Below are 22725 nucleotides of genomic sequence, written 5' to 3' on the forward strand. Positions count from 1 at the left end.
GTAGAAAAAACTTTCCCCTTCAAATAGTGTAATATTTGGATGTTATCAGTCACATTTATATACATTTAATATTTTTTGTTCGTTTGTATGTATGTGATGTTCTCAGCTCACATCACAAATTGAGAAACTGAAAGCATCAATGGGTGAGGCACTCAATGCAAGCAACAGCTTCTATAAGAAGAGAATAGAAGAATTAGGACAGAGTCTTCAAGAGCAAAATGATCTCATAATTGCACAAAAGTATCAGGTTGGTTGTGTCCAATATTACTGTGAACCAAAAATCTCAGTGCACCTCAAAGTACTTCTCTTTTTAAAGTAGGGAAATCGCAAATGCATTTTCAGTGATGATGCAATGAACGTTATAACCTCAAAGTTTTCACAGTGTGTGTTCTTAAAGACAGTAATCTTATTTTTCTAAAGTATACAGCTGTTGGGAAATGCCTTGCCTGTTCCCCTGATTTGCAGGCATATTTTGAAGGGGTGAATCAGAGAGGACATTTCATCAATTTGTAGGGATGGGGATAAAAAAAAGAAAGAAAATGTTTTTGGGAGAGAAGATGACACTATTGTGCTTCTTTTCCCCATCACCTTATGATGGCTTTGCTTTACTACACGGTTGCATTAAAAAGATGTAGACTTCCCTCCTCTCCACTGAAACAGTTCATTGGTTGTCACCTGACTACTGGAAGCAGCTCCATGCTGTTCCCTTCTCTTTTTATGGGACAGGTTGGGGGGGATAACAGGAAGCAGTGACATATTAGCTAGCTACTTGGCTGGCCAGTGAAGTAGCAACAGTAGCTGCTGACATGTTGGTTATTTGCCAGATTGATCCAAGTAGCTGAAGATAAAGAGCAAGTTGGTAGCCAGCCAACATCTGCTAATGTCCTTAGATCAACCCAGCCAATGCAGGCAGCTAGTCATTACATCACAGAATCATAAAATAAGAGAGTTAGAAGGGCCCCCCAACACCCTGCTTAATGAAGGAATCCATACCAAAGTGCACCTGATAGATATCTGTCTAGCTTTCTCTTGAATGCCCCCTGTGTCGGGTCGCTCACCACCTCCAAAGGTAATTGCTGTACTGTTCTAACAGTTAAAAAGCTTTTCCTGATATTCTGGCTTCCTGTAACATTACTTCCCTCCTTCACCCTGTACAAGCTGGGAAGTGTAAGGCTGGATCTACACATCCCCATTAACCTTTCCTTAATCTACAGTCACTCTTGTTGTTTCACACAGTGTCACCCTCCATGCTGGATTAAAATGGCATCTGTTTGGGCTTTTTCCCTCCACAGCATATAGAGAGAAAGCTATATATTAACTCAGCAGCAAAAGAAATACCAGTGCACAGTGTCAGCATGGAACCTTCTTCATCTGCCTTGGTGTAGATCTAGTCTAGGAAAGAGTGGCTTTGTTTTACTATGCTGTAACATAAAAAAAATAAATTTCCCTCCTGTCCACCAAAACAATTCTTTATTTTTCACCCTGACACTGAAAATTGTTGCAGGAATTTCCTCCCTCCATTGATGGGGAGTACCTTGCTTTGTAGAACTAGATAAATATTCATAGTGTTACAGCCTATATTTGTAGCTTGGAATGTATGACCGCTTCCTCTAACCTTTGGCATTATCTTGTTGGCATCAGCTTGCTATGGTGGCACTGACCTGATGCTTTTGATCTCTGTGGACTTCCCTGCAGAGCAAAATTAAAGACATCATCTCCTTCCTGGTTATGTAGAACTACCTGAATCACTGCTGGAACTCATCCGGACCCATAAGGGCACTGTTCCCTTGCTTTGGTTGGGAGCAGGCTATTGACATAGCATACCAGGAAAAGTGGGTGTGGAAAGCACAAGTCTAGGGGCTTGGCTGTCAGGGACACATAGCTAAAACTGTTGCAGTCCTGCCTTATCTTCTTTTCTCTCATAGCATTTGAAAAAAAGGAAAGATGTTTAAATAATGCTATACCATTTCATCTTTTGGACCTATTTTGTGAATCCCATTTTGTTGCATTTCAGATACAAAAACTGGCATCAAGAAAATCAGTAGAAAGCATCAAGTCGTCTGGTGGTAAGTGGAAATTATAAGCAGGGAAGACTCTAAAATGGCCGTGCTTTGAGTTCACTGTTTGCTGATCATTGTTTTCTAACACCTATGCATCCAGGAAATAATTTGTGCTTTATATTTTGCCTTTTTAAAAGTCTGTTCAGAAATATAAGGCACTGTAGTTTATATCTTTTTCTTTATCTGTTCCAGTGAAAGCTTCAGCACAGAATATTGTTCAGCCTAAATCAAGTCTGCCATCTGCCATTGTTCAGCCTAAATCAAGTCTGCCATCGATGCGTGGTGAGTTTCTTTAACAGATATGCAAATCGATATCCATTCATTGTCCTCCGGGATAATTATAAGTAGTAGCTAAATTTAATTAACACAGCAATTTTTCCTACTATATTTATCTCACATGGGTTTGAGAAAGATCACTGTTAGAGCTCACTGATATAAAAGAAAGATGCTGCCATTTTATTCCTCTATAATAATTATTTATACTTCATTTCAACTTTAAACTTTGAGCATAAATCCCATAATGATAAAAGTAAGTTACAGTCAGGCCCAGGAGATGTTGGAACTTAAAGCAGAAACCATATCTACACTACGCCAGCACAGCAATTAAAAAGGGCATTAAAATATCAAAATTAAAAGCACCTACAACCAGCTACCTGGGGCATCTATATCAGTTGATCTAATAGCAAATTCAGCCTTGAATAAACTTTGAACTAAAGTTATTTGTGTAGTAATGGTCTAATTAAGCATGTACCTCAAGAAGTTGCAGAATCACTAGTGATGTTGGAAATGAATTACTGTAAAGCTTGCTATAAAACGCTGTTACCCCAGGACCTGTTCACAGATGTATTTATCACATGGCAGCTGCAACTGTCACATTTCAGCTTCAAAAATATTCAGTTGTTTGAAATGGCCATCATGTCTTGGATCTCACAGATATATTTAGGGTCATGTTGGTGCAAGTGGTGGCAGTCCTTTCATATGATAGCTACCAGCTTAAATAATTGGACTAGGAGTGCTGAGGAAGGCAATGTTCCTCATTCATTGTTTTTAATCTGTTTCATTTTCTCTACTGTGGACAAGCATTAGGGTAATACTTAGTTCTGCATCTGTAGTACCATAGTATGTTCTCTCCATATAGCTGGCAGATTTCAGATATGTCTGAACATGCAAATAAGAATGAACTTTTTTCACTATGCAAAAAAGGTGGTTGGGTTCAGTTTGAATACTAATTCTGGATGATTTAGGTGGTGATTGTTTATTTTATTTATCTCTGCATCTCTATTCTGTCTCTCTCTCTCTCTCTCTCTCTCTCTCCCTGTCTTCCTACCCTGTTCCATTCCCCCTTCCTTTCTCAGAATTAATTTAAAAATTATGCCTAGAGGAGAAGAATTAAGCCATTTCTCTTACCCTTTTCTAGCAACAGACTGTTTTAGTATTGTATGGCTTTATTTCATGGTTTATTGCATCGAACATGAGGGAATCAACTGGCTGGATCCAGGAATTGATTAAAAGGTTTGTCTGAGAGAGAGAGAGAGAGAGAGAGATCCCAGTCTTCAAGCAGGGAAGTGGTTTTTACTAAAGAGTAAGATCTGGGACCATGTATTTCCTTCTCCACGCCCCTAATTGATTTGATTCAGGGGGGAATGGGAAAGAGGACTGTGATTCCAAGACACATGGCAGTTAGAGAGAAACACCCGAAAAAAACCCAGGTCTAATCTCAAAGTACCTTGTTATGAAAAGTCCTACCTGCTGTGCTTCCAGATGTGAGACACAGTGGAAGAACACTGGAGTAAATGAAGATGGTAATATGAATAATTTGCTCCTTCACATGTTAGTGGTTGCAGATACTAGTCCATGCGAATACAAGCATTAATGAACTCCATTGTAAGTCACTGCATTTAACAGGGCTTCAAAGTGAATCAGAATTAAAAGAATCAAGTGTGGCACTTCCATATATTCTTCTGCATAATTTTCACCCTCTAGACTTTTATCTTGACCTGCTTCTGCCCTGTCTATCTGTCTTCCTGTTTGTGTTCTTCCTGTGTTTCCTCATTATTAGAACAGGCCCCCTTGGTGCACATGCTGGAGCCCATACAGGAGCTTCCAGAGGAGGAAAAAGGTAATAATAGGACCAATCAGAGTTATTGTGTCCTAAAATGGTAGTGCTTTACTGGGGATACAAATGTACACACAAGGGGGGTTTCCAAGGCATTGTAACACTATTTTCCAGCTTGTTTTCCAGTAGGCTAGTTTTCCGCCCGTGAATCATTCAGTAGTGCCATGTAGGCACCCCAATATGCCCACCATTACTCCTCCAAAAACAGTCTTTTCTGTTGCTTGGTCTTCCTGCCTGCCTGTTAACTCTCAACAGCCAGTCTTCGAAAACATCCAGTCACTTCCTTTCTCATAGATCAATCTAATTACTATCTTCTATCTTCCTTTGGAGGCAATTGATACTACCTTCATTTTTCTTGGATTCCTTGGAAAGGGGGTACATAGGATATCTTGCTTTTTAAATGAAGGAGGAAATTTGGGAAGAAGTTCCAGGCACTGCATTTAAATTTTCTTGCAAGTTATGTTTAACTTTTATGCCACCGCTGGATTATTCCTGGACTATAATTCATGGGACTGCAGTACTTACAGTTGCTTCTATCTGATCAGTTCACATTGAGGAGGTCATAGCAAGATTCAGTTTATTTACTTTCTTATTTTGTGAGAATTAGCTATATAAATATTTACTAAATGACTACAAAACCTATTTTGTTGTTATAAAAACTGCGCTATTAACTAACCAAGCTGTCTCCTTATGCTGGTTGGAAGCCATTTCAACTTTATATGGTATCTTTTTGAAATACTGTATTGTTTTTCTTACGTAGAACTGTGTCCAAGTTTGCATATAAACATGTCACAGGCTTCACATTGTGCTGCTATGAGAGAATAAATATTGAAAAACATGTTTATGCTTACTGCACAAGTTTCACCACTTTTACATATATGTTCTCTTGCCAATTCCTTACACATACCCCATAGAACATCCCATACACTGATAAAACGCAGCTTAACAGGAGATTAAATACTTGTAGAGTCACTGCATACCCTTGCAGTAGTGCCACTCATGGATAATATGTATGTAGATAGAACATGCCAGAACTCATGCATGAAATATGATTGTGAAGATGCCCAAATATAATTGTTAGTTATGGAGATTTCCAGGAAGTGAAAAGGTGCACTGTAAAGTGAATTGAACAGTTGGGGGTCTGCTTTCTGATGTTGCTTTTAAGACCTAGATAAAGGTAAAGGTAAAGGTAAAGGTTCCCCTTGACATTTAGTCCAGTCATGTCCGACTCTAGAGGGTGGTGCTCATCCCCGTCTCCAAGCCGTAGAGCCAGCGTTTGTCTGTAAACAGTTTCCGTGGTCACGTGGCCAGTGCGACTAGACACAAAATGCTGTTACCTTCCCACCATAGTGGTACCTATTTATCTACTTGCATTTACATGCTTTCGAACTGCTAGGTTGGCAGGAGCTGGGACAAGCAACGGGAGCTCACTCCGTCGTGTCTTCTTGCAGCACAGAGGCTTCTGCAGTTTAACCTGCAGTGCCACCACGTTCCGATAGGACCTAGATACATGCGCTTTAACCTGCAGCACCACCATGTCCCAATGGAACCTAGATACATTACGTTAAATCGGGATTTGGGCATGCATAGGTTAGATCAACAAAGAAAGATGAAGAAGGATTGTTCAGTGACCTTTATCGCCAAGCTAAGACTTGAACTTTGATCTACAACCAAACTGAAATGTAGCCAAACTTGTGTTTTTGTTTTATTTTGAAGTGAAAAGTTGGATTCAATCAGACAATAAAATACAGGTGGCAAGATACAGTGGAAACATGTTTATGTGATGACTTTCAGTATTGCTTTTTTAAAAGTATTGTGTGTTTGCTTGATGCTTAATAATGATATTTTGTATCTTTGAATTTTAAAAACTCTATTCTGTTTTAGAAAAGGAGAAACATTCACCAAGAATAGAGAGGAGCAAGCATGTAATAAGTACACTGAAGAGCAATCCTTCTTTAACAAAAGAGCTGAGAGTTGTTTTGGAGCAGACTTTAGCAGAGAAGTTGGAATCCTTGGGAATCAAATCAGTAAGATTTCTTTAAATTATTTTGAAATGAAAATGAAGATGCTTCTCCATTTCAATTTAGTTCTGCATCCTCCAGCTTGGTGCACTCCAGCAATACCTTGGAAGGTAGTAGACTCTCCTTCATTGGAGGTTTTTAAACAGAGGTTGGAAAGCTATCCATCTGAGTTGCTTTAGTTCTGGATTTCTTGCTTCAGTACTGTAGGTGTTAGACTTGATTATTCTCAGAACCCATTTCATTTCTCTAAGTCTGTGATTCCGCTAATGGCAGTGGGAGAGAGTTAAATGCTTCCTTAGTTGCATCCTTGAAACTGATGGGTCATCCAAGTGGTTGGTTTGGACTGCATCATGAATATTAGGCAAAAAATGAGTTAACTAATTCGGCAGAATTTCAATATTTTTGAGTAAAACTTAGCAACATGTGTGGATTTTCCAAACTTATAGTCTACTCAAAAATAAATCAAGAATACTAAAAAGAAAATAAAAGAAGGGAGGCAAGATTACAAGTAGAAATAGAATCATAGAGAAGTGAAGTTGGAAGGGGCCTACAAGGCCATCAAGTCCAACCCCCTGCTCAGTGCAGGAATACAATCAAAGCATAACTCCCAGGTGATTATCTAAATTTTACTTGAATGCCCCTGGTGTTGGAGCACTCACCAACTCCTGAGGTAACTGGTTCCACTGTTATTCCTAATGCGTGTGTATTTGTATGTTCTGTGCCATCAAGTTGGAACCAACTTATAACGATCCTAATAGAGCTTTCAAGGTAAGTAAGATATCTGAGTGGTATTACCATGGCTGAGCAGGGATTCAAACCTTGTTCTCCAGAATCCTAGTCCATCATTCTATCCGCTATATCACACTGGGAGTCTATTCCTTATACATAGTAGAAGAAAATACTGTGTTTTAAATAGTATTTCATACATGCTCCAAAGACAAAACTATTCTGTTAATTTAAAACTGCAGTGTCTAAGATGTGTCATTGCTACTATAATTGATAGTTCTGCAAGAAAAAGTGACAAAAATTCTTGGAGCAATGAGTTTTAACGTATAACTTCATTCTGGCTGTTTTTAGGGGCGGAAAACCAAAGTTTGTAAAAGATGCTTGAGTTGAAATTATATTGGGAATATGACGCCATATATTGAAAGAAAACCACTGCCTTTCAGTGAAGTTTCATCCCCAACGTACAGGGCTATTTTTCAGTTATCTGAGTATAAACAGTCTGTATTTCTGATTTCTACGATTTCAGCATATCATAAAAAAAATCCCAAATATTATGAGCACTAGATCTCTAATCACTGAGCACTGCAGTTAGAGTGGGTAGTAACAGACTGTGTACTAATTTCATTTTCAACACTCCAGTCTTATGGAGTATGGTCAGGCCTTGTTAGCATTTGGATTGAAAAGCACCCAGGAATACCAAATCTCTCCAGGTTGAACTAAGAAGAAGGAATATTCCTAAATCCATAGAGAGCCATTACTATCAAACAAGATAGACCAGTGGCTTGACTCAGGGTGCAACTACCTGGGGCGGGGGGGGGGGAGAATGAAGGAAATACTAAGGGTTTGAGGCAGGCTGTTTTGCATTTTATTTCCATTGACCACATGAGGCAGAGGGAAATTCAGATCACCTTGGAGTCTCTCTCCACTCCCCCCAACTTAAATTTCCCTTTCTGCTACTGGTGCTTCTATTTAAAAACAAACAAACAAACCAGATCTATTGACATCAGTTTAGGTATGTGATCACTTCAACCAGTGCAGAAAACCCACCATGTAGCACACACTAAGAGAATGACAAGCAAAGCATGTTTCTTTTCTTTAAAAACAGCTAAGGGTAAACAAAGTCTCTCCTCTTTTTTTTCTTTTTAAACCAGACTGGAGGAAGCCAGCACACACTCAGGGAGCAGTGATTAAAGTCATCAGCAATATTTTTCCTTTCTTCTTCTTCTTTAAATAGCTAATGGTTAGCAAAGCCTCTTTCTCTTTTTAAACAGCCTATGGCAGAGCTAACAGGATGAAGAAGCATTGTTTACAGCTTATTATCTGCATCACCTTCTGGGCTATAAATAGAGCTGCAAACAAGTGGAAATAAGGCTTCCTCTCATTCCCTGTATAGCCAGTTAATCCAGAGAGACCTGGGGAAGCCTGAATTCCCTTGTGCAACTTGATGGTGATTAAATGCAAGTAAATTCTCATTTTCCTTCCTGTGACATTCCATGCTCTGTATAAGATAGCTTCATGCTTGCTTTTCTCTCAGCCTAGTGAATCTACTCAGTCACATTAGGTCTAGTCTCAAATCTTTCCAGATATACGTCATTCCTAGTAAAGTGATCTCTCTGAGAAAGTGACTTTACAAACCAATCCTGTAAAAGGGAAAGCAGTTTGATTTCTCTTCTGTGCAACATAATCACTTTTGTGAAAGATCTAGCCTTTTATAAAAAGGTAGCACTTGCAATGAAGTTATGTGTTTTGTAATGTCCACATCCTGCAAAAGTATATCTGTACATTCTCTGAAAGTGAAAAATGGAATTGTTCCTCAAAAGTAATCTGAACATCTGTAAAGTATTAAACAATATATTGGTGTCCAATCTCCCCCTACCCCCAGGGCGTTCGTGGCATCCCAAGTGATCATTTGAGCAGAGTCTTAGAGTCTGTTGAATCTGCTAGAGAAGAGAGAAAGAAACAAGTTCCCAACATTCAGCATATTCGAGAAGAGCTTGAACGGCAAGTCAGCTTCAGAGTTGCAGAAAGAGCATCTTGCAGCCGGCTTCTTTCCAGCCCTCATCTTTCATCAGGTGTGGCAATTTTTAGGTTCTCCTGTAACCAGGCTTCAAATCCTAAATCCCCCATCTATGAATATTCTATAGAACAAATTGTTTTGATCCCTATCTCTATATGGCATATTCTGGTTTGTTGATTAGCTATTTTTTAAAAGCTGACTATTTGTCCTATGGTCAAACAATAGATTCATAAACTATCTATATCTTTGTAGTCGTGCTTTTTGATGATAATTGGCAGTGTTGTGGTGGTAAATTTGGAGATACAGCAGCTCATTGAGACAGTCCCCATGTGCACCCTCTCATAAAAAGTGTACTAAAGTGCAGGCAAAAGAATCAGTCCATATCAACATATGATAAACAGGGTCTTTAATAATTTAAGCCCAAACCACTCTCAAATACTTCACATTACAACAGAATAACTTGCAACAATGTACTTTTCCAGGGAAAAATCCTTCTCTCTCCCATTTTCTGGAAGGATTGCAATTAAGCTGATCCCTAACTATTAAAAAAGTCCTGGAAGTTCAACCCTGCGAAGTGGGGTGACACTGCACCACTGATAGTCATGTCATCCATGGCATGAATAGAACTGCTGTACTATATTTAATTAGCTTCTTTCCCTTCCTGTCTACAGAAGTGGAATTTGTGATCTGGCACGATGACAGCACAATACTTGGGGGCCAAGTATTAATGCTACATTCCCAATTGTGTAATTCTGTGGTGGGCATGTGGTGGTGAGGAACAAGAGTTGTTTTCTTATCCTAGAATGTATTTAAAGCATCTGTTTTATGAAATTGCTATCCAACATAGGGAAGCAAAGTTACAAGCGTATGTTCTGAGCACATTTCTTTGCCTTGTTTAATTTCTGTTTTATACCCAATTTTTCTGTTTTCTGGTAAATGCTCAAGGCAGGTTATAGAGATTAAAATTAATGATTCAAAAGAGATAGTGAAAGCAGATGACTGTGTTAACATTCAGAAGGACGTTGAAAAAAATCAGTGACTGAAGAAGCCAAAGGCCTGTTGAAATCAAGTACAATAAAAAGATATTAAGGAAGGAGTTCAAAAAGCTTCCAGAAGCAGTTCTGTTAAGCACAATTCAACTAGCAAAAAGAAAACAGAAAATATTTCTTTGTGGGTTTTTTTCTTGCTTTGGCAGATATGATGTCGCTGAGTATTCCTTAATAGCAACATGCATCTTCCTCTTTGGACTGCCTATGTTTGGCTTACTTTATAATTTGGTTTTCATTGCAGTTCAACAGAGGAGAGCTCACATAGGAGGTTCCTTATCCACAGTGTTAACAAAGCCAGTAAAACGTTCTTCCATTGCCAAACGCCAGCCCGTAAAAAGAGCAATTGCTGTTGAGAACACATCCACACCAAAGTAAGTGGGACCTTTTGGTTAAGATGTTAACTATTTGCAATTTGTTTTACATTTTTTACTTTTTAATTTAACTTAATTTAATTATTGGTAAGCTGTCTTTCATTGGAAAAAGAAGGAAAAATTAAGGAAATTAAATATGCTTCATATATTTCCTTGCACATCTAAGAAGCAATATGTATCGTGTTCATGAAGACAATACTGACCAGTTTACTAAATATTTACTAAATTATTTGTGTTACCTTTAAGTTAACTGCAAGCCACTTCCAAGCCATTAATGTTTAGAGCAGCATTAGAACTAAATATCTGCATTTTCCTGATGCCCTCTCCTCTCCCTCTCCTATTGTTTCCTCCCTCTCCTAGGGTTTCTTCTATTTAAATTTTTTTATACTATTTTATGCTGTTAGCCACCTAGAGTGGTCTTAACTGACCAGATAGGCGGGATATAAATAAAATAAATAAAATAAATATGCAATTTACTCCTATAGAAGGCTGTTTTGGACAAATTTGCAACGAAAGCTAAAAATCACGGTTTTGTTTTTTCTTCCAGAAGCAAAAACAGTGTTTTAGCAGATGAAATTTCTAGGAATCTGCACAGTGTTACGTAAGTTTTCCTTTGTTTGGTTTTTATTATTACAGAGAGGTGTGAATACAAACTAGGGATATGACAAGTGTTTGGAAATTTTCTGGTTCTTGGAGATTTGCTACATTTTGCCATGTTGGAACTCCCCAGTGACACTCCCTCCTTTCCCAGTCACATCATGGAAATTTCCCAGCTTCTCCTGAAAACAAAACCCCAGTCTTGTCTTCCCTGTTTTGTTTTGTTTTGTTTTTTGTTTATAATTTTTCATCCATTGTTCTGTGCAGGAAGAACTAACAGATTTTATGCAGCGTAATGCCCTTTGAGGTGAATCATGTGCAGGAAAGATGCCATTTTGCTCAGGAAATGTCAATAATCTTGCACAGCCTGGCATGAAAAAAATGACCAGGAAACCTCTGGGAAGTCTTGTGGGATTTCTTGAGTTGAGGGGGACATACTGTGCAAAGAAATCTCATGCCACAGATAAAAGAATGATCACTTAGTTTCTCTCTTAGAACAAAAGGCTGAGAGACTGACATCCCTAATCCAGACTATACAACTCTCCCTCCCAAATTCTAGACTCTTAACTAATGAAGGCAAAAAAGGACAGATTACTGTACATGCATGCTTCGGGTAAAGGGACAAGTGGCCTATTAATGTAGACAGAACACAAGACTGTGAGAGAAGGGAGGCTGTGCGAGACATCCCACTCTTAAAACGAAGCTCTGTTGACGTTCCTCTGACTCCTTAACTGTTATCAGATGTCAGCAACCCATTCCAGTTGCTAGTCCCAACTTCAGTACAGCCGTTGAATTGGTTCAGTTTCCTTCAGTATTGACGTCCTGTTTGGCAATTGATTCAGTAGGTTTACCTTCTCAGAGGAGGCTAGCAGTTCAGTTCAGGCCAATGAGTTCTTGAGTTATTTGTATGTCGATACTGCTTTGTTATGAATTCCAAGACAGGCCTGCAGTTGTGCTTATTCTCTACATCCTCTCTACAGCTGTTTACACACAAAATGATAGTCATGAACCACCAATGAAAATGACTAATTGATTACACCTGCTAATCAGGCTAAAATCAGCTAGATTGTTTTCCTTACTTAAACCAGTGTAGGGGACCTGTGAACCCTCAGAGGCAGTCCTGGACCCTCCTTATCCCCCCTCCCTATGCTGTTACTGCTAGCACCACACATAGTATAAGGGGAAAGTCATCCCTTCATATCCTCTTTCTCTGCAGAAATGGCATCTTGCTGTTTCACATGGATAGTGGGGCTCCGTTGGTGCAGAGAGCAAAAATATGTATTTTTAACCTTCATCGGAGTTGGGCAGGGTGACTTCTCTCCTGCTTTTTCCCACTTTGAAGAGAGAATACAGAGAAACTAGCAAAAGTGGTTAATGTGACAACATGGTTGATGAACATTTGGCTGAATCACAGTTTTGCTCCGGTGTTTGTGTGTTCTAATTTATTTTTACTGGAACAGGATGAATCTGCAGATTTCTCTCCCCTCTTTTAGAACGCCACCATTCACCTCAGAGGAGGAAGTGGAAGAGGATGGCATCTTGCAGTCTTACATCTCACCAGAATTATCACAGCCCAAAGCATCCAAGAGCAACAGCAAGAGTGCCGTGTCCAGATTTGCAAGCCAGAGTGATATGAGCTCATCTGAAGAAGAGGAGGTGGAAGAAATCAAAGCCAATTCTCAGCCTTCAAGAAGTATGCAAATCAATTTGTGGGCAGCCTTGGGGAGGAACTGTAGGCATGCTGAAGCTTACAGGGGGATGTCACTGCTACATTCGCCCTGGGACCTGTCATCTTTATAGTCTGTTGGAGGTTTGCAAAGTACAATGAAAGAGAGCTCTGCCTTCTTAATTGGGTGTGGAATATGGGGAATCTTCCTCCCACTGCCCATCTGTTTTCTGTGCTTGTGTACAAAGAAGGGATGAACTGTTCCCTCTTTTCTGCCTCAGCCCACTTAATCACCTGCCTGCAGTGCCTGTTTGCTTGTTAACAGGCTAGTGCTTAAATGTTCAGGCTAGTGCTGAAATACACCTGAATCCCCAAAATATGATCTCCCAGGTGAGACCACTGTGTAATCTTAAGTATAAATGTAATGGGAACAAAACGCGATAGGTACAGCAGCAATGCTTGAGAGATTGCACCATTAATGCAAAACCTTTGGTTCATCGGATGACCATATATCTCATGTTCACAATCATGTAGGCAGCCTTATCCAAAAAGGGACTGAACAAGTGGAAAAGCTTCCTTTGAGCCAAGAAAAGGAAAGCAAGCCAACTGGAGGACTTAATGTTGGTCCGGAACCCACTGAGCAGTGTACCGGTGGAATAAAGGTATTTTATGGTTTTATGGTTTAAAGATTGTATCTATATTGAGACATGTTTTCTTCTCTCAAACTCTTCCCTTTACATTTGAGTGGAAATTTAGTATATAATCTACTGACAAAAAAGGTTTCTTTCCAAAGCATTTTTGTTACATTCTGCTAACTATCTTGTATCTGTTGATAGGACCTCTGTGGTCAGTATTTGCTCAGGGTAATTGTGACTGAGCTGTCAAATTCATTCATTCATTCATTCATTCATTCATTCATTCATTCATTCACTTCATTTACATGCTATGTTTCTCCTAATAAAGAGACTCAAGGTAGCTTACAGAATGCTTAAAAGATAAATACAGCTAAAAAAATAAAATAAATTACAGTATTAAACAACAGCTAAAACACTTCATCATTGTAAAATAACCACAGAAGTAAAAAAAATGATTTAAACACTCAGTCTATAATCCTATTGCATCATACATGTGTGAAAGAGAGTTCGCAGAATCTGGCGTGTGCACGGCACCTCCTCAGCTGTCACATGCTGCATTAGCTTCTGTGATTTGTCTTCCATGTATGTAAAAACAGTAGGATTCTGACCTCCAATGTTAACAGCCAATTAAACATTCAGATTATGAACAGTAAATTAAATAACTCAAAAGATATACTCATGTTCAAGTGAAGTAGGAATATGATGTACATGGAGGTCTCTCGGGACAGCTTTAGCTGCAGCCATGCAAAAAGAGAGATTTAAAGTACATGACAGGTAAAGCAGTGCCCTACCTTCAACAAACTGCTGTAGTAAAGCTCTCTGCGAATTGCATGTGGAAAGTAGCACTGGCATTTGGGACCACTGAGTTGGAAAGAGGAAGCAAAGCTGCTGTATCTCACAGATATCCTAAAGCAGCAGGACAATTCAAATGGGAAAAGATTAATTTTCCAGAGATTCCGAGTCCTCCCTCATGCATGTTCATATGTTAATAAGTGTGTCTCCCCTTTACCAGATACTCAGATTGTGCATCTTGTTTTTTTGGAGAAGGCCGTCTCACGCTATTACCAGTTGAAAAACTAAAGAAGAAAGAGACTTGTGACTCAGATAGCAACATTTTTCTCTCCTTCCATTTCAGATGCATAAGGCATAAAGATGTTAAAATATATTGTAAGGAGAAAACATATAGGTTTTTTCTTCATACTGGATTTGTACACTTTGGTACACATTCACATATTTTGTTTGACTTGTTCCCAAACTGAGCGATGTGAACACAATTCTAGGGATTTGCAATAAAGAAGGGATCTCCAGATAAACATGCTGAAGACAGTAGGGTGGCTTCTTCCTCCTCTTGTCTTTGTTACAGTTTCCTTTATGATGTCAAGCATTGTCCTTTTGTTTGTCCTAGTGGCCATTTATGAATCCATACATGCGCCACCAAACCCCACCACGAATGGATGCTGTGCAAGTGGAAATTGAAAGAGGGGGATTAAGAGAGACAGAGAATAGCTTGTACCCAGAACTGCAGTCTCTTTCTGTCCATCGTCAGCCACTTCTACTTACTTTCTTTCTTCTTGTATGGAAGAATGAAAGATCCACTGACAGCCATTGCCACAAGTGAATAAGATTTGTTGACTTGGCTTGGTATAGGACTAGAGTAGAGGGAAGAGGATGGAGAAGGAACCACTGAATTGTCAGCAAGCAGCAGCCTTTCACCTATTCAAGTGATGGGGCTGGCAGCAGCAAATGAAAGCCTGCAGCTGCTTAGGTGGGATTGGGGGGGTCATGGTGGCACTGCTAGTAGCTGCACAAATGAAGGTACATGGCAGCCCCAATGGAGTAAAAACTATGCAAGCAAGGTCATTACATTTGCCCAGCATTGTCCCCTCTGAAATCAGCTTCTCAGAACTTCAAGCATAGCAGTGGTACAACAGCTAGGCAAAGAGGGATCCTGCAGTGAAGGTGTCCTTTTTCCTTGGGCCCACCCCTTCGGTTGGCATCAGCACCACTGCTTCAAAGCAGCCAAAGTAAGATGCGGGGGAGAACTGTGTTGGAGACCAGAAAGGACTCTTGGGGACAGAGAGGCCTCACAGGATAGACAGGAGAGGGCTGTGGACTCTTTGGTTTTCATTAAATTCAGAGAAGAATTCTGAACTCTTATTGACAGTGGAGATCTGATTGATTAAATAGGAATAAGAGCATGAACAAAGTTCTTAGCTCAGATCTTGTCCACTCTTATTACCTCTTTAAGGCCATTGCAGGAAAGCTGGCATCTTTAAGCCTAAATTTTCCATATGCTGTGTTGAGAAAATACAGCTTTCTCTTGTAGGGTTCTTAAAATACTATAGCACATTAAATGCTATTACAAGCAATTCTTAAGGTAACTTGGCTAGTGTTACATGGGTCCATTTTCGCACACGGAGACAATACTGTGTCAAACATACAGTCATGGCCAAAAATATTGGCACGCTTACATTTCTGTCAGAAAATGTAACCCTTCTCTCAGAAAATTGTTGTAATTGGAAATGTTTTGGTACTCACATGTTCATTTCTTTGGAACAACACAAAAAAGAGAAGAAAAGTCAAATCTGATACAATCCCACACAGAAACCCAAAAATGCACTGGCCAAAATTATTGGCACCCTTAACTTAATATTTGGTAGCACCCCCTTTGGATAAAATTAACTGAAATCAATCGCTTCCTGTAACCATGAATGGGTTTCTTACACCTCTCTACTGGAATTTTGGACCACTCTTCTTTTGCAAACTGCTCCAGGGCCTTCAGATTTGAAGGATGCCTTCTCCCAACTGCTGTTTGGAGATCTCCCCATGGGTGTTCTATGGGATTCAGATATGGACTCATTGCTGGCCATTTCAGAACTCTCCAGTGCTTTGTTTGTAACCATTTCTGAGTGCTTTTTGAAGTGTCTTTCAGTTCATTGTCCTGCTGGAAGACCCATGACCTCTGGTGGAGACACAGCTTTCTGACACTGGCCACTACATTGTGCCCCAAAATTCTTTGGTAATCATCTGATTTCATGATACCGTTCACACAGTCAAGGCATCCAGTGCCAGAAGCAGCAAAGCAACCCCAAAACATCTTTGAACCTCCACGATGTTTGACTGTATGGACTGTGTTCTTTTCTTTGATTGCCTCATTTCTTTTTCTGTAAACAGTGTCCTGATGTCCAAAAAGCTCTACTTTTGTCTTATCTGCCTACAGTAGTTCTGCCAGAAGGATTGTGGTTTTGTCACATAAGTTTTGGCATACTCCAGTCTTGCTTTTTTATGCCTTTGTGTCAGCAATGATGTTCTCCTGCGTCTCCTACCATAGCGTCCCTTTTCATTCAGATGGTGACGGATAGTGCGAGCTGACACTGTTGCACCCTGTGTCTGCAGATCAGCTTGAATATGTTGGGAAATTAATCTGGGTTCTGTATCCACCATTCGAACAACCCCTCATTGTAATTTTTCAGTAATTTTGCTCTTCCATCCACATCCAGGGAGGTTAGCTACAGTGCCATGGGCTGTAAACCTCTTGATGACATTGCGCACAGTGGACACAGGAACAGTAAGATCTCTGGAGTTGGACTTGTAGCCTTGAGATTGTCAATGTTTTTCCACCATTTTCTCTCTCAAATCCACAGACAACTCTTTACACTTCATTCTTTTCTCCATGCTCAGTGTCACACACAACACAAAGGTTGAGTCAACTTTTGTCCATCTTAACTGGTTGCAAGTGTGATTACTCTATTGCCCGCATCTCTTACTTTGCGACAGGTGTGTCTAAATACAAGTTAAAGGAGTATCACATGCTTAAAAAGGAATTATTTCTTACAATTTAGACAGGGTGCCAATAATTGTTGTCAGTGCATTTTTGGGTTTCTGTGTGGGATTGTATCAGATGTGACTTTTCTTCTCCATTTTTGTCTTGTTCCAATGCAAACCAAAGAAATGAACATGTGAGTACCAAAACATTTGCAACTGCAACAGTTTTCAGAAAGAAGGGTTGCATTTTTCTGACAGAATTGCAAGGGTGCCAATATTTTTGGCCATGACTGTATAGTTCTTATTGCATTTTTATTACTATTTTGTGACAAGAACTCTTATCTCTGCTATTTTAAGTTTAAAATAATTTTAGTACTCATTTATTTATTTTATTTTATTAGATTTCTACCCTACCCATCTAGACCAAAGGTCTGTTTTGGCAGCATTACAAATTTAAAAACAGTTAGACCAATAAACATATGGATAAATCCAAGATGGCAAAAGTATAAGAAATTAAGATAAGGCAGGAGGAAAAGCCTGCCCAAATAACCAGGTCTTTACTCCTGAAGACACCCAGAGAGGGAGCCAGGTGGATCTCCACAGGCTAGTTGTTCCAGAGGCGACAGGCCACTGCCAAGAAGGACCGGTTCCTCATTCTTTCTTTCTGGACCTCCCTCGGCGTTAGGCCCCTCAGCCGCCCAGCCTGGCTGGAATGAGTGACTCTGGCAGAACTGGGTGGGAGGAGGAGCTCTGCCTGTTATCAAGGTCCTAAACAGTTTAGGGCTTTATATGTCATGGTAAGAACTTTGAAATCAATGTGGAAACAAATGGGCAGCCAATGCAAGGAGGCCAGCGCGGGGAAAATATGCTGGTACCTTTTCACCCCTGTAAGAAGTCTGGCCGCCGCATTCTGTATCATCTGAAGAGATACAAAAGAGAGGGAGTTTCCCAAAACACTGATGTCTGGGACACCCACCCGAAGGACCTTCATCTTGCCCAGGTTCAGCCTCAGTCCATTCTCCTGCATCCATTGCTGAACAGCCCCCAGCCAGCGCTCAAGGGACGAGACAGCATCCACTGTTTTTGGAAAAAAGGAGATGTAGAGCTGAGTATCATCAGCGTACTGATGACACGAAGCCCCACGTTCCCTGATGACCCCTCCCAGTGGCCTCATATAGATGCTAAACAGCATTGGAGAGATGAGATAGTACGTTTTTGTATTTATTTTTAATTTACCATTAAAAATTTAAAATTCAGTAGTTGACGCAGACAGTAAAGAAGGGAGGGCATGAGAGTTTATAAACCATTGTTCTATTTTTTCTGGTTTCACGTTGTGTATAGAAGCCTCCTATCAGTGGTGACCACTGCATTGTTCACTGTTGTAGCTTAATGAGCATTCGTTGATGTTTTTGTTCAGTCATATAAATATTGCATGTTTCTCAGACCCAGTTTTTATTTGTTTTAGAGCACAAATCATAGCAGTTCTTTGTTGTTCAGATTAAGCACACATTATTGTTATAGAGCATGTACATGGAAAAACTTAACAGAACTGTTCTTATTGGAAAAGTCAGACGTTTAAGAAATCCTGCTTTTTTCTCTTCTTGATAGTTTACAGATGTTGAGGATGAGGATGATTGGGATTTCTCATTTCTGGAAGATGAAAAACCCTTGCCCGTAAAAGATGAGAAAACTGAGAATGTAAATCCAGTTGAAAAGGACAATTTAAATCCTGCATCCATGGTCCATGCATGGGGAGCTCCAACAGGAAAACCAAAAAAGGATGAAGGTATATTGGTAACAGCACTTGCAGCTGGTCAGCAGCCCTGATGCTCCCAGCCTTAGTTGTGTCCTGGCATATCTGGGTGGGAGAGGAAGGTGACTGCTCCAGAATTGTATGTCTTGAGGCTGAGGGTCATGTTTACTCAGCCCTTTGAAGGTACAGAAGGAAAATATTTGTTCTGAATTACGTTTACCCTGCTTCTTCAAAGAAGACAAGAAGGCACCTTATAATCAATGGTAAAATAGTTTAGAAGCATAGTTAAACTGGAATTTTCTAACACATAGTCTAGAAAGAGTTGTTTCTGAGCAGGAATATGTTCCTGTTCACTCCAGAGAAAATTAAGAGTGGGCTATGTGAAAAGCTTCTGAGGCTGGCAATCCTGGGACCAGATGCAGATTAATGCCCTCCTGCCACAGGCACTCACACGCACACACATTTCTGCCAAGTAATACAATGGACAGACAAGGCATCATGCTTCAGCAGAATTTCTGGATACAGTGGACCCTCGACTAATGGAATTAATCCATATTGGAACAGTGGCTGCAGGTCGAAAAGTCTGCAGGTTGAGTCTCCATTGACCTACAATGCATTGAAAACTGATTAATCCGTAATCAGCTGTTTTTGTTCCATTTTGGGTTTTTTTCCAGTCTGTAGGTCGATTCTCTGGCTGCAAGTCGAACCTAAATTTTGTGGCCAGAGAAGTCTGTAACTTGAAAAGTCTGTAAGTGGAGTCATCTGTAAGTTGAGGGTCCACTGTACCTCACAGCAATTGTGGTTATTTAAGTATTAGAAACTTATGGCTGATATTCTAAATCCTAAAAACTTTAAGAAGACCTAAACATTTTAAAAGGCACCTTCTGACATGTTTTGTACTGCCTCCAAAAATCTAGGGTGGCATTTAAAAAAGAGCCACCATATACTACCCTGAACATGCCTAATATCACATGATTATTGAACCAAAGCAAGGTTGGGCTTGGTTAAGCTTTGGGTGGGAGACCACCAGCAAACACTGAGTGCCACACTGGGGAGATTCAGTGCATGTAGAAGGCTCTAGATTGTATCTCCAGCATCTCCAGTTAAGGCCAGGAAATACCACCACCTGAAGTCCTGGGAGACTGTTGTCAGGTATTGCTGGTTGAACCAGTGGCCTGTTTCAGTTTCCTGTGTTCTTGACTGGAACTTCAATGGCCCAAGTAGTCTTTCTCCCCTCCATCCCATTACACTCACCCTACGTGCATCCATTCCATGCATTGCCTCATGAGGATCAGGGACTCTCCAGAAATATGTAATGTGGTGAAATGACAGCAGGAGTGTGAAGTCGGAGATGGGAGTTGGGATGAGAAGAAATGCTTTCTACTCATGCAGAGAACTCTCTGGATCCAAGTCATCGAGTTTCTCTCATAAATTATGTTCATTTCAGAAACCTTTCGTATAAAATCTCACATTTATAGTTTGTGTGCACTGAAATACACAGACTGTCATTTGAAATGTGATCACTTTCTCTAACCCCACAACACTGAGCAGATGAAGTGCTGACCTGGATTCCTATGAGTGTCTGTATTCATCACATCTGATTCCTGAAGCAATGTATCACTAATGAAGAGAGGAGAATCCACATGGCAACAAGACATATAGTACTTATTCAGCTTTTATGGAATTCAGGCATTTCTAGTTGTGCACTAAGGCAACGTCTCAAAAGCATGGAAAGATCTCATGCTGGATAGCCTTGGTTAATGGAGATCACAATTCTTCCAAAAAATATTTAGACTGAACATAAGTTTCTAAATTAAAGAATTGTAAAATGTTTCACAGATTGCATGGGAGAGTGATAGACTTTCTTGTAAGATTTCATGCTAATATTACAAGTAATTTGGCTTTTTATTTTTTAATAGGCATTCAAGATGTGGATAAAAGTAGTACATTAAAAAGCAGTTTAGTCACAGTCACAGACTGGAGTGACTCTTCAGAGATCTGACTGCTTTCTTGGAAAGAAGATTTTTTTTATCTACAACAGTATGATTCCTGTTCGTTTTTCTTCTTGTGTGTTAACAAAGAACGTTTGTTTACCAACTCCAATGTCTTCAGTTTCCCTTTGATTTAATACAGGACACTTTAAGTATATCTGTCAGCTCTCCACTTTCAGGAAAGAATAAATAATTAATAAACAGTATTGACTGAACCAGGGTTTTAAGTAATTTTAAAAAATCATTTTTAAACCTCAGAGAAAATGTGAACATGTTAAATAAATTATTTTCTTTAAAATCTTCTTTCCTTTCTTCCTAAACATTCACAACATTCCAAAGTTTGGAAGCAAACTGCATCACATTTTAGTAGATGATTCTTAGGATGCTAGCAGCCTTGTCCCTCCGGAAGAAAAGTGGGCTATCCAAGAGGGTATCCCGCTTGGCCTTTCCACATGTTTGGCACACGTGTCAGGATGGGTCTTGCAAGCATTATTATGAGATACATGGAAACAATGTTTTAACAGCTACGTTACTCCGGCTAGCCTGTCAAGATCACAATCCAAACCCTCAGAGTCTCTTTCTGTGCTTTCCCAGGAACTCCACCTCAATAAAGTCAGAGAATAGTTCTTGCCTGTCTCCATTCAGAAATCAGAGACAACTGTTTGTCACACGGCACCTGGCCTTTCCAGAAGTGACATGAGTCTCTGGCTGGCTCGGTTGGCTCAGAGGAATACTGACTGAGAAGAGAGTGTTTTTGCATAGGAGAGGAGGAGAAGGAGGAATTAAGGATAAGGGACTGCTTTTGTGTTTCAGCCAGCATTTCCAGGAGTCCTGGTAACACTCAAAAGTGTTGTTCCACTACTATTTTCCTTGGCTGCAGAAGAGTCAGGCAGAAAGTGCTCTCAGGCAGTACTTTGAGTGGTTCCTAGAAGTGGCTGCTAAGAATATTTCCTCTTCCTCCCTGCATTGTAGGAATGATCAGACAGGGAAGCCTGGTTCCTCAGCATAGCATTTAGTAGAGCCCACAGTCATAGCCACTATGCTGCCATAAAATTAGGCCAGGGTCGGGTTGTTCTCAGTAATTTTGAACATGCCTACACTGGGAGGTATCTAGATTCAACATAAATTTAGCTTAGTGTTAACTCAGGGAACACTTAGTGTTTTTAATGTATCTTGTTAATGTGCCCCAATCAACAATAGGGTCAGTGTTCTCTCTAATTTTCTACCAGCGTTGGAAAGGGGCCCCACCCTGCCCACACGGGGTTCTGGCCATAACCCGAACAAAGTGGGTGGAAACACTGACTGAGCGTGCAGCTCCAATGCAGTGCTGCTCAGCTGCACACTTGTGCAGCTTAGAGGGAGCTTTGAATAGGGTATAAAAACAGTACCTCTCCAGAAACATTTTTTTCTGTTTCCGTGATGCTATTCATAACAAATGTATGAGCTTATTTGTAAATACTTTTTTAACAGAAAGCAAAACAGATGATTTACAGATATAATTTATATAAAACATCAGTATAGATGTTAAAACAAGGCATGAGTAAAATTAACATCCCATAGGCAAAAGTTCATTTATAAAATATTCTTATTCCCGGTGCTAACAACAGTACCTTTCTCAAAATCATTCTGTGAATGAATAGCACAAAACGTGATTTTTAAAAAAACAATACATTGAGTTTTAGAGCTATAATTACACATAGGCATTTTTATCAAAATGCTTTGGAGGGGATTGTGGTGTCTTTGGATCTGCTGAGCCGTTGTATGCCTTTGTTCGAGTAGAAATCATTGAAGCCGCTCTGTTATATGCATATCCCATCCTGAAAAAGTAATAATGTTTTCTTGTTCTTATTTATTTATTTATTTTATTTACAAGATTTTTTAAGCCATGCCATTACCAATGGTCTCTGAGCAGAATACAACAATATTAAAACTTTAAAAACATTAAAACCATTAAAAAC

General features: G+C 39.8%; 2 protein-coding genes across 4 annotated transcripts in view; one reads left to right on the plus strand and one right to left on the minus strand.

The window, feature by feature from the left end:
• The window catches only part of DZIP1 (DAZ interacting zinc finger protein 1), a 52831-nt gene extending 31766 nt beyond the window's left edge, over positions 1-21065 (plus strand). The window contains exons 8-19 of one of the 2 annotated variants that reach the window (XM_072994696.2): positions 107-247; positions 2015-2066; positions 2253-2342; positions 4120-4179; positions 6061-6203; positions 8806-8995; positions 10231-10360; positions 10908-10961; positions 12451-12650; positions 13158-13285; positions 18632-18809; positions 20696-21065. In XM_072994696.2, the coding sequence (XP_072850797.2) occupies positions 107-247; positions 2015-2066; positions 2253-2342; positions 4120-4179; positions 6061-6203; positions 8806-8995; positions 10231-10360; positions 10908-10961; positions 12451-12650; positions 13158-13285; positions 18632-18809; positions 20696-20778 (1449 nt within the window). In that variant the 3' untranslated portion in view covers positions 20779-21065. The remainder of the gene's footprint in view (positions 1-106; positions 248-2014; positions 2067-2252; positions 2343-4119; positions 4180-6060; positions 6204-8805; positions 8996-10230; positions 10361-10907; positions 10962-12450; positions 12651-13157; positions 13286-18631; positions 18810-20695) is intronic. The other variant, XM_078390805.1, reaches the window with a different exon arrangement.
• A 1185-nt stretch (positions 21066-22250) lies between these two features.
• CLDN10 (claudin 10) overlaps positions 22251-22725 on the minus strand; it is a 78047-nt gene continuing 77572 nt past the window's right edge. For both annotated transcript variants that reach the window (XM_020783548.3, XM_020783546.3), the window contains exon 5: positions 22251-22584. In XM_020783548.3, the coding sequence (XP_020639207.1) occupies positions 22458-22584 (127 nt within the window). In that variant the 3' untranslated portion in view covers positions 22251-22457. The remainder of the gene's footprint in view (positions 22585-22725) is intronic.

This window comes from Pogona vitticeps, chromosome 3, assembly GCF_051106095.1.
Source record: "Pogona vitticeps strain Pit_001003342236 chromosome 3, PviZW2.1, whole genome shotgun sequence".
NCBI lineage: Eukaryota > Metazoa > Chordata > Lepidosauria > Squamata > Agamidae > Pogona > Pogona vitticeps.